General features: G+C 36.8%; 1 protein-coding gene across 2 annotated transcripts; it reads left to right on the forward strand.

Moving 5' to 3' along the window:
- Nucleotides 1-2135: 2135 nt before the first annotated feature.
- LOC129673594 (carbonic anhydrase 1) lies at nucleotides 2136-11697 on the forward strand. Of its 2 annotated transcripts, XM_055603463.1 has the most exons (7): nucleotides 2136-2191; nucleotides 2622-2819; nucleotides 4415-4533; nucleotides 7128-7223; nucleotides 7800-7862; nucleotides 10464-10619; nucleotides 11581-11697. In XM_055603463.1, exons 1-7 carry the CDS (start codon nucleotides 2155-2157, stop codon nucleotides 11695-11697), a joined length of 786 nt encoding a protein of 261 aa, XP_055459438.1. In that variant the 5' UTR covers nucleotides 2136-2154. The 2 variants fall into 2 exon arrangements, with proteins under 2 accessions (XP_055459438.1, XP_055459439.1); XM_055603464.1 differs by lacking the exon at nucleotides 2622-2819 and having other exon boundaries at nucleotides 2155-2191.
- The last annotated feature ends 994 nt before the right edge of the window (nucleotides 11698-12691 follow it).

Genomic DNA, 12691 nt, shown 5'->3' on the forward strand with positions numbered 1-12691 from the left:
CCCTCCCTATTCCCCTCTGTGTCTCTCTCCTAATCCACTGATAGGAGCTGCCCCTACTGTCTGACCCTAGCCTATCAGGTCTCATCAGGACTGTCTGAATCCTCTTTCTCGGTGGCCTAGTTAGGCCACCTTACCAGGGGGAGGTGACCAAAGAGCCAGCCACTGAGTCCATGTCAGAGACAGTTCCTGTTCCCTTCCTAGGAAACTCACATGGAGACTGAGATACCCATAGGCTACATCTGAGCAGGGAATCTAGGTCCTCCCCATACTTGGTCCTTAGTTGTAGAGCAAGGTGACTATAGTTTTGGTGATGGATTGTAGTCTTAAAAATGACAAGAGAGTGGACATTGATTTACAAAACAACTGTAGGTAATGTGATCACTCGCTTAACTTATTTCATAAAGCATGTCTACTTAGAAACATCATGTTGTATGTGAAAAATACATAGTGTTGTCCATAAGACTAAAAAATAAAATAAAATTTAAAGACAAATAAGTTCTTTTTCAAGCAGTGCCTCTTGATGCTCACTAATGCTATAGGACGGAAACTGTGGCCTCCTCATGTCCTGGGTATTCATGAGTTGCTGGCCAATTTGCTCATGAGGCAGGACACAGTCATCAGTATTTCGGAGCAACAGCATAACTTGTGGGCCTGGGAAACATGTCTCCTGACCCATCTTCCTTCATGGATTGCAGCAGACCAGTTCTGCAGTGAATGGAAGAAATGAGCTCATTATTTCAGAAGCTTCTGGTTCTGTTGTTATTTCTAAAGAATGTTATTGAAAGACTCGAAAGGAAAGGCTTAGCCAAATTTTGATACATCCCAGTCAGCCTCCTTTGCCTCCCTGGAAAGTGTCTTACAGCATCTCACCACTCAGCGATGCCTGAGTGAGTGAACAAGGTGAGTTCTCACCTTGGCGAATACTCAGACTGAGCTTACTGAGCATTGTGGTCCCAGAAGAAAATTAGAGACTATGAGCCCATGCTGCACTAAGGGTAGCACTTGCAGTGGCATAGTGAAAGCAGCAGGTGAAGCAGAGGCTGCGACCCTGGGATCTGCACTTTTTAGAATAGCAACACAGAATCACGTGAGTAAATTTTCCTAGAGAATTCTCTACTTTGTAATATCAAGAACTTTCAAGGGTGCTAGCCTTTTCCCATTAATAAGAACTAGTTCACAGTATATTCATGCTACAAGGTAGCAGTGCAGGCTAGAAAAGAGTTCTGTGTACTAAATGATTTCAATTTTTGCTGCCTTGTTAGTTGTGATGAATCCTTCAACTTCCTTCAGCTACAAAATGATGATTCTTATTTATACGATTTTTATGTGTGGTAGTAAAATAAAACAACAGGAAAGTGCTGCATAAACTGCAGAAAACTATAAACAGGGCATATTTTATTCTAGGTTCAAAAACATTCTGATATATTCAACTTTGATATTAATACAATCTCCCCATTTATGAATTTCAATATTTCTAATATTGAATTTCAATATCTTCTAACTGGTTATTATTGTTCTAAGAGTTTACACTGGAAGAAAATCTCACATTGACAAGTTGTTTGGAAGTCATCTATAAAGTGTATTTGTGCTTCTATAAAAGGTATAATTATGAATAATAATACTGTGTTACAGATAATTAATTACTGGTTCTATTACATGATTCTAAATTAACATCATGATACTCATTCAGTTCAGCCCATAACCATGCAAATTCATTTCCTCATTATATTACTATTGTAACATTGCTTATTTACCCAGTTACAGTATCACTACAAGTCCTAAGTGCACAGAGAGCTTTTATTCTATGATATTTGATAAGCTTTGGTCAATATTCATTCATGTCTTTCACAAGCACAGAAGAACAATACTAGTTTAATAACATCTATGATTCTGATATTTCATTTTTATACTACAATAAAATAAAATCATCATAAGCTGACCTAACCCTGATAGAAATTTTTTTACAATACCATTTTATTTCACAATACCATTTGGTGTGTACTTCCTGATAAGCAAAGATGATGGAACAGTGGACTATTACAGGCAGAGAGCTTCTATAAAAACCTACGGTGTCACTTAAGATCTCTGCTTCACCCAGAGGTGCAGTTAGTTATTCCACGTATCATTTCTCTTTTCAGAAACGAAAACTAAATCATGGCAGGTGCAGACTGGGGATATGATGGCAAAAATGGTAAGAGTACTTCTTTTCATATATCAAAATAATAACTTTTTCCCTTTCCTATCAGAGGATGTATTTATCATTTAACTTTACTATATAGCCACAGGTTAATGGTTTGAGTCACTTTTGAATAAGTGTAATATTCTTGTATTCATTTTTAGTAATCGATTTTTGGACATGAAGGTCTAGAAAGTGTATCTTGTATGTACATACTATTTCTACACGATAATCATATAGAAAGCATAATTAGGCCTGTATTATTGATATTGCCAATTATACTGTTTACTGATATAGTAACAAAAGCTACATTTTCAGGCACCAAATGCCATTTAAGATATCTAAATAAACCATAATCTAATAAGAAACAGTTAGTTGAATTTCTGATACTTGGAATGAAGCACTCTGTAAAATTGTGGTTACATAAACATGTTTGTTCTTATAGGTCCTGATCAATGGAGCAAGCTGTATCCCATTGCCAATGGAAACAACCAGTCTCCTATTGATATCAAAACCAGTGAGGCCAAACATGACACCTCTCTGAAACCTATCAGCATCTCCTATAATCCTGCAACTGCCAAAGAAATTATTAACGTGGGACATTCCTTCCATGTAGTTTTTGATGACAGCAGTAACCAATCTGGTGAGCCCAAAGACATATATGCTACTTGTTTCTTTAGAATCTGCTAAGTGAATTTATTTTTTATTGAACATAGATTTTCTTCTTATACAATACATTCTGACCACACTTTCCCCTCCCAGAACAGGTTATTGGTTTGGGTCATCTTTGAATTAATATAATATTCTTGTATATATTTTTAATAGTTGGTTTGGGGGTATATCTGATGTACATACTATTTCTAGACTTATATAAACAGCATAAATAGGCCTGTACTATTGATATTGCCAAATACAACAAATAAACCATTAGTTCCTCCCAGAACCTCTCTACCATCCCCTCTCCTCCAAATCTACTCCCTGTCCACTTCCCTTCAGAAAAGAGCAGGCCTCTAAAAGACAAAAAAACAAATGGGATACAATAATACAAGGCAAAAGTTTTCATATTGAGGCTGAAAAGGGCAACCCAATAGGAGAAAAAGAGTCCCAAGAACAGGCAAAGGAGTCAGAGTGGCTTCTGAAACACCACAGCCTCCTGTGTATTGTACACTTGTATTTGTGGGACTCAAAACTGACAAGTATGGGAGGCATCGTGGCCACTTGGAAGACAGCTTACAGAGCTCCCTTCTCTGCTTTCTCTCAATCCTTCTCCTTCTTAATGAGCCGTTTTACCACTAGCATGGCCATTCTGGGATCTTTGGGCTCATTTATTTAAATAAGCAACATTTCTCCAAAAGAGCCTAATGAGCAAATCACTGTGAGCATAAAAACAAAAAGGCAAATATTCTAAACAGAATGAGAATTCGCTCAAAGAGGAGACAGGGGTGTACAAGTATTCTGCATACCCTAGAATCTGGCATTCTGCTTGCCACATGGTCAGCCTTTCATCAGTATTTATTGAATAAGCTGTTAAGCAATCACTCTGCGAGTGTTCTGGTGGTAAAAATTCAATGCTTGCTGTACTTCCCTACAACTTTCTAATTTTAAATGTTAGGTACTTTAGGGGAGTGCCTGTTGTTAGCAATAGGTTAGGTCTGGTGTTGTGGTTACTTAAATAATCATATGACTGGACAAACTCCCCACCTAGGCTGTCATTCAGACCAAAAATTTTAAAGTGACTTTGCCCCACAGGCAGTAGTTCTTGGCCCCTGGCCAAGAAGGTCTCAACAAATTTTTCAAACTACATTGTTATATCTTTATTAATTATATAAAGCTGTGTGATGGGAAACTTTTAGTTAATAGAAATTACCCTCAACTCTGATACATACTATCCATGCAGTATGGTTTATTGAATGAATAAACTTGAAAGTTAATGCAGCCCCAAGGAAAGTCCTGTGATCATATAACTTATTCACTTTTAAATGCCATCTTCGTAACATAAATAGGTAAATTTGTGGTACCTTCTCTGGAATGTGCATATATATATCATGAGCTACTGATGCCATCAGGAAGGCACTATATATGAGTGTCATTATCAGGGATGTGGAGTGGGGAAACATAATGAAAACATAATTTTGCCACACTCTGGTGTTTCCATTTCATTCAAAACAGTGTTGCACTGGTTTATTTCAAAGATGAACTAGAGATCATCTGGCTGACAGTACTTGTTTATCCCTCCAGTTCTGAAAGGTGGCCCTCTCTCTGAGAACTATCGCCTCACCCAGTTCCATTTTCACTGGGGCAACTCCAATGACCATGGCTCTGAGCATACTGTGGATGGAATCAAATATTCGGGAGAGGTAATGCAATATATTCATGAGAGATAGTTCATGAGAGTGCCTGAGCAGCATCTCTGGTACTGAAGAAGCTACTTTCAGAATGCCTCAAAGGAAAGAATACACTGGTCTTTATATGGATCCTTAAATCCATTACAATCAAACACCATATTTTGCAATAGAGGAATATGTTTCTATGGAAAGAAACACCTTAACTTATAGATGAGAGTTGAGGGAAACTTTGATATTTTTCCAGCTTAAGGATTGTTCTTTAAGACATTTTTTAATATTGTCTGAAATAGACATCCCATTGTGTCTCTTTTTACTTAATGTTTCAGATTTGGACACACCAGTAGGATATATATGTCCAGACAAGAGCCCTGAAATAACAGTAGAAGGCCCTGGGTTTTAATCAGAGCAGGGATTTAATGGTTGCAAGGAAGAGCCCACGCCTAGGCCAGCTTCAAAGAGTCCCTGGCTATAGGTCGTTATCTCCCACCTCTTGTTAATCTTCCCTCCCAGGAGAATTTGTGGTCTATTTCCAGACATTATATTTATATTTTCTTTGAATAACTGAACACACATAAAACAAATTAAAAAGTTTCACCTTTGAGGCAGATATTTAAAAGATGAAATAGTAAATATATATATATAATATGTGTTCATAAGTATGACTACATATAGATGAGATGGCCTTTTCTGTTTTACTTTGGTAAACTAAACTTTATAATAGATATGATTTTGAAACTTGCTTTATTCCACTTACCAATGTGTTATCATTCTCCAAGTAAGAAGACTTAATTCTACATCTTTTAAAAATTACTGCTTAATATTTTTATTTGTTTAAATTTGAATATCAGAATTTATTTAACTAATCTTTTGATGTATATTTACATTGGCTTATTATATTCCATTGTGAGTTTCATTGTTGTTTTGTTTTTATCCAAAATGCTTCTATTAATACATTGTGCTACATCTATAGCAACAATGGAAGTAAATACGTAAGAGATTTTTCAGAGAAGTTTTAAAATATATACAGTTTGTTGTGATAGAATTAGATGCTAGGGGATTAAATACAGATACAACTTATTTTGTTTTACTTCTAAAGTTTAGATAATACCTTACAGTGTTGTGGAAGTCTATAAAAACTCATTCCTAGTTTCCTTTCTACAAAACAAAAGTTGGACTAAAGTGGAATGGAAGCCTAAGTATTATGTTTTAGGAAGGATAGTTGTAATCAAGGATAGTTGTAATTAGGAATTATATTCACTCAACTAAGTTGATAAAAAATAATCTAAATGACTTATTAGAAAGTCCAACATTACTTACTATTTAGCTCAAAAACCTGTGTAGAATACACCAGGTTCAAGAAATAGTGCAAGTAATGGTGTACATATGCGTGCTCCTCCCTTGACCTTCGTGGAGTCAAAGCTGAGCCGTTGACTGCTTGTGTAACTCTTCTCATCTATAGAATTAAGTTCGAAAGCATTAATCTCCCATACACTTACTGAGAAAATACATACAAGGCACATGTAGGCCAGCTTTCACATTGCAAGTGTTCAGTTACATTACATGCGCAGAGGGGAAAACACAAGAACCAATGGCAGGGATTAAGTAAAGAGTACTCAGTGGCAGAGTGAGTGCCTAAAAGAGTTGTCAGTGAATGGGAAGAATAAATGACAATGAAACCACACTTAAATTAGGACTGCAGAGTGATCTCACTTAAAATAAGTGTTCTAGTTGCTCTCTTTTATTAATCAACTATTTATTGACTCTTTATGATATACTAAGTTTTTATTTTCAAAGTAACTGAGTCATAATCTTTATTTCATAGGGGAAAGAAAAGGTTTTAAAAAAGGAGAGGAAGGAAAGAGAAGAAGGAAAAAGAGGGAGAAGAGGGAAAGAAGAGATCAGACAAATGTTATGAAAAAAAATAGATGTGAGTTAAGGTAGTTGGGTAATTAATTTATTTGAGGTATGGCATTTGAATTCAGACCTAACTGTAGAGCCAAAGGAAGGTAATTCTAGGAACTCAGCAGCTAATACAAAAACCCAAGCTATGAACAGATGAGGAGACATCTACTCTGCTGGGCATGGAGGCCAACAAAGTCTAAAGTATGAGATCTGTGGTAAATGCGGTGCTTTTGATTGAACAGGTAGGAATGCAGTGTCACCTTTTCAAAGAGGAGAGAATGACAGATGTGACATGACAAGTTGAGCTTTCCTTTTGCCATGGACTCTTAAGATACCTGTTAGACACTCTTATGGAGATCTCCAGACAGTATCAGGAACACATGCAGGCACACGTGGATGTACGAGTCTAAAACTCCACCATGAGTTTAGGCTGCAGAATTTGACTGAGAGGATTCTGGGAAGGACACTGATATGCCCAAGCTTCCAACTGGCCACGGGGTTTCTTACAAAGTTACCTCACAGTGAGAGAAAATGATTTCACCTTTTATCCTAAAGTTAGCTACCCACTGGATTAGAGGTCACATGAATTTTATTTGCCTGCACCAAGATATGTCTTCAAATGTAACAAATTAACACCTAATTCATCTCCCAGCTTTTCCTATGCATCAATAGTAATAGTGAATTACTTATGTCATCACTTCTAGCTTCACCTAGTTCACTGGAATTCTGCCAAGTACTCCAGCGCTGCTGAAGCCATCTCAAAGGCTGATGGGCTGGCAATCCTTGGTGTTTTCATGAAGGTGAGTCGTGGGTAGTTACACCACTCTAAATATCACTTGATTTTTAAAAGAGTGGATGTTATGGAACTTATTATCACTTAAATTTATACTGTCATTGTAGAGATGCTCTGAGGAAAATCATCATTACATTGGGTTAGACTGGGTGACTAAGTGACTTTTGAGATTACGTATTTGGAGATGACTATTATCAAATGCTTATTCAGAATATAGCAAAAATGCATTAAATAACTAACAAAGCAGAGAAAATGAAGGTGTAGTTTTGTGACATAGTTTTGATAAACATATAGAATTTGTCTTGCATAGGTTTGACCATTTTGTTCACAATTAAATTTACCATGCTAAATTAAATTAAGCCATATTTTCTGTTTACTATTTTGTCTGTGATTATACATGATGAGAAATTTGCACAGTAGAAGATTTCACAAAGGTTCATGCCTCAGAAAATTTCCTCTCTTGGGGTAGAAAGAAATCTCATTATTCTCTCTTCAATTATTGATGTCAACTGAAAGATCAAATTTTGACTAAATTTTATAAATCATCTCCATCTCATACTTTCTTTTTCCTTTGATCCTCCAGGTTGGTCCAGCCAACCCAAACCTGCAGAAAGTTCTTGATGCCATAAACTCAGTTAAAACTAAGGTAAATAAGCTAAATAAGCTAATTTAACTCTGAGAACAAGAACACACAGAAGTGCAGAAACAGTTGCCTGTTTGAAAGGGGAAACATGAAGGCAGGTGTAGATGCCATCAGCCACAAGGTGCCATGGAGACTCCGCTTGCACTGGAGAACCTGATATAGGAGTTGGCTCTGCCTTGTTTTCATGGTGCTTGTACCTTTCAGTAAAGTATATTCCTCAGTCATTCTTAGATCTGTTGAATACTGATCATACTCTAGCGATAGCTTTCTCTTTCATGAAGAAAAACATCTTAATTTCTTTAGTAAAGCAAAAAAATATGGGGAGGAAGAGACCTATTTGAGAACTGTGATTCAGAACTAAACTCAAAACCCTTAGTGGACTTTCTGAGATGCCCATCCTTAGCATCACTGTTTTAACATCATCTCCTTAGACCAAAGGTCAAGGTGATTTATCATGTTCTTCCACGGTGTAGAAGGCTATTGTATTTTTATGTAAAATAAGTTTATTTTGCACTGAGTTTATGAAAAAATAAACTTTGAGTGAGCATATTATAAAGTGAGAGAAGGAATATTTTTCACACTCTACTCAAGAGTATCAAAAATATATAAAATAAAAATAAAAGGAAATAGTGAGGATAAAAGTCTAAAATAGTAAGATAAGAAACAAAATGACAAATATAAAATATTACTCTAGCAATAAGTGAAAAATAGATTTTATGGAATAAACAGCAACAAAAAATAATTTAAGGAGCTCTGGCAAAGGAAGCTGGCCCAAGGTCAAATGCTATTGGAGGTACTGGTAAGATGATACAGAGGGTGACAGTGATTGCTTGAGCTCCTAGAAGCTGCAGAGTAGAAGGATACAAACCAGTTCCTATAGGTTGTCCTCCGTCCTCCACATACTAGTGCGAACGCATATGCCCAGAGAGACATGTAAATAAATTAATTAACAAGTGGAAGAAATTCTCCTAGAGGCTTAGAAAATATGGTGTATATGTGAAAATAGAATTCTGAAGCAAGAACTACTTATAACAGTACACCAGTAAATCTGGAAAGTTAGACAAAATGAGTGATAACCATAAAAACATAAGATAATAAAAATGACCCAAAAGAAAAACCAAACAGTCCAAAACTGTAAGAATAAATTGAAATCACAGTAAAAAAAAAAAAATGTGTCTAGTAAACAAAATTCTATGAGCAGCCCAAATTATAAAAAAGTTTACTCAGCCTTTAGGAAACAACCAAGTGAGTCTAGGGAAGCAGATGGCTCAACAGATAAAACATTTGCCCTGTAAGTATAATGACCCAAATTCATAATTCAGAACCCACTAAAATGCCAGGTGTGCATGGTGTATTAGCTATAATTCTAGAGTTTGGAAAAAAGAGATGGGGAATTGCTGGAGCCAGCTGCCTAACTAGACTAGTCTTATCTGAGAGCTCTGGAGTCAACTGAGTCCTTTGTTAAAATAACAGCAGCCTCAGGCCTTTACATACATACTCACACACCCGCACAGAGGCCTGCACATGTGAACGAGTACACATACTCACATGCACACAAACCACACACAGGTAAACATGCAAAAATTACCAAATTCCAAAAAAAGAGAAAGGAGCACTCCTGTAGTGTCAACTAAACATTTGCGCATGTGAGGAACAGGCACAAAACTCCTCATCAGCTTAATGATATCCAGTGCACACACTGGGTGAAGAGACTGCAAAAAGAAATTTGCATTATAATCTTTCCTAGTAACATGGCTGAAATAACCCTGAAAATTATAACAAAACAATTGCAACAACATATTGATAAATTCATATTTTTGAACAAGTAGAGTTCATTCTGTAAGCATGCAGATGGCATGCTTACATGAGTAGATGCGTTATACTATCAGGTTAAAAATGAAAATTCATTTTATCCGCTTCTCCAACTGAAACTGTTTGCTGCAATCAAGAAAAAGAACAGTGCAGTTTCTACCACAGTCACATTAACATTATAATTAAAACTTTAACCATTCAACAAAGAACAATTAAGTACAGGGAAAGCAAAGACAAAACTATTATGTGCAGATGATATGTTAGCTGTGTATACCTGGGAAATTCAAGAGAACCAACTAAAAACTGAAATTGAAAAAAAAAATCCGATAAAACTAATCATATATAAAAAAATAATATACAAATATCAGTTCAATTTCTGTGTAGAGAAAACAAGCAATCGGGAACACTCATAGGAATAAATAAGAGTAAAACATACTGATGGGCTTGCTGGTGAATGCCTTTGCCTCTAGAACAAGTATAGCATTGTTTAAACAAATTAAAATGTTTCCTAATGAAAATGAAGTGTCTTTTGATAAATATGAATTATGGAAAAGTTTTAGCTTTTACTCTTCATCCATCAAAGAAAGAGGAAGTTTAATGTTTAAAACTTTCAGATAGAATTTTCTGTCATTTATATTGTTCATATTCACAAACATACCTGTCATTAAATGAGTAGAGTAGAAAAATCAATTACTGCAGCTAAAATATATATACATTAGATATATACATTGTCACATGTATGATCAATTCTATACCTTGACACATACTGCTTTTTTTTTTTTTTTTTTTCAGGGAAAACGAGCTCCATTCACAAATTTTGACCCATCCTGTCTCCTGCCTTCATCCCTGGACTACTGGACCTACTTTGGCTCCCTGACTCACCCTCCTCTTCATGAAAGTGTGACCTGGTTCATCTGCAAGGACAGCATCAGTGTCAGCCCGGAACAGGTATCAGCTAACGTGTATTTGCTTCTAGTGAAGGATCCCTGAGTTGCGTTTTGTTTTTTGTTTTTTTTTTTTTAATAATGAAAGCCATGCAATAACTGTTTTTACTTTATGCAGAAAGTAAACACATGAGCTTCCCATTTCCTCCTTCTTTATAAAGAAACTTGTTAGGTGGCATAGAATGTCAGAAATGGACAGTGAACTCTCCTTTTAACTTCCACCATATCTCTCAGGGGGCCTAACCTAACAGTGGGAAAATAGCTTGGTTTTTTTCTAGTTGAAGTTTCTGAATACCCAACAAAGTACCTTCTCACTTTCTGTTTCTAAAGATGCTGCTGCTGACAGATGAAAGAGCTGCTTTCCTGAGCTGCTTTGTGTTTCTCACAGCACTGTACATTGGTGTTAACTGATGTTTGACGAGAAAAGCCATGGTGCACAGAGCAATAGATAGGCCCATTCCTTGGTTAACACATTTAATGTTAACAACTGTCCCAAAAGGGGGATAATATATGGAATTAAGCACTGCTGAGCTGACGTATCACTTAGACAAACTCCCAGCTAACAAAGAGAAACCTTATGCTCTTTATTTATTATTTATATAGCATTCTGCCTGCATGTGTGCCTGCAAACCAGAAAAGGGCACCAGATCTCACTACAGATGGTTATGAGCCACGATGTGGTTGCTGGGAATTGAACTCAGGACCTTTAGAACAGCCACTGTTCTTAACCTAGAGCCATCTCTCCTGCCTGAAAGCTTATGTTCTAACAGAGCCAACTACCCCTCATTTAGGCAAAATATCTTGTGCAGAGGCAGGAAAAGGAGTGCAGTCTCCTCCCTTCCCACTAAGAAAACCATCACCATCCTCAACTGTTTTCTAACCAACAGTACGTTGACTTCAGTGTAAACAAAATGCTTTCTGGGGCTTTAACAGCTTCTCATCCTTGCAATATCTCACCCTCACAGCTGGCCCAGCTCCGTAGCCTCCTGTCAAGTGCAGAGGGAGAGCCAGCTGTTCCAGTTCTGAGTAACCACCGGCCACCCCAGCCCCTGAAGGGCAGAAAAGTAACAGCATCATTCTAAGGCCCATCAAGGAGCGAGTCATCGATCAAGCTCTTCTGCCGAAATCTCCCAGTAAAGTGATCAAGTTTAAGAAATGCAGTTATTTCAGTGCTAAGATAGTATGCCTGCAAATATAACCTGTAGAATCAAAATAACATTCATTTTAATTCCATAATGCTTGATGCAAATAATCCATAAGCTTGCCTATTGTAATCCTTAAACATGCACTCGTGCCTAAATCCATCTTCCTTTTGTGAAATGTTTCATATGATTACAATTAAGTAATTTGTTCTCTTTCTACTCTCTCCATTTTAAGTGAATCAATAAAATGGCTTTATCTCTTATCTATTGTGCATTTTTATTAAAACCATAAGGTTTCTCCTCCATTCATAATTATATATCTTACATGACTTCCTTGAGTTTTTTTTTTTTTGTCCCAAATGTAAGCTAAGAGCAGCCAAGGATGGAAGACTGACTCATCCATCTGACCTAAAATGGCCTGTGGATTTAGTGCTTATGTACTGGTACCACACTGCCTCCATCTGTTGCTCCCTGATTATAACAGGAAATAACATACACGCATGTACGCATACATACACACATACAAACACACACACACACATACATACATACATAGAGGTGCCTTTTTATACAGGAAGATGGTGTTTCTGGACATTGATTCCACTTTCCCGCACACTTTAGCAAGATCATTACTTTTCTGTCACTCTTATAACTGAGGCATGTAAGGATTTCTGTGTTTTAAAAACTGAAAGAGGCTGGGAAGACAGGGCAGTCAGTAAAGCACTTCTCACCTGGGTATAGAGACCTGAGTTCAATCCCAAGAACCCTTAAGAAAAACAGTCATGTCATAAAAAATACAAGCCCGAGTATACTCTAGTGCTGGGTAGGGAGAGGCATATCTTGGGGGCTTTCTGGCCATTGCAGTTAAGAGTTTTGTGTATGTATGGGTGTGTGTGTGTGTGTGTGTGTGTGTGTGTGTGTGTGTGTGTGTGTG

Source organism: Psammomys obesus, unplaced genomic scaffold, assembly GCF_907164565.1.
Source record: "Psammomys obesus unplaced genomic scaffold, mPsaObe1.curated_primary_1811, whole genome shotgun sequence".
Taxonomy (NCBI): Eukaryota; Metazoa; Chordata; class Mammalia; order Rodentia; family Muridae; genus Psammomys; species Psammomys obesus.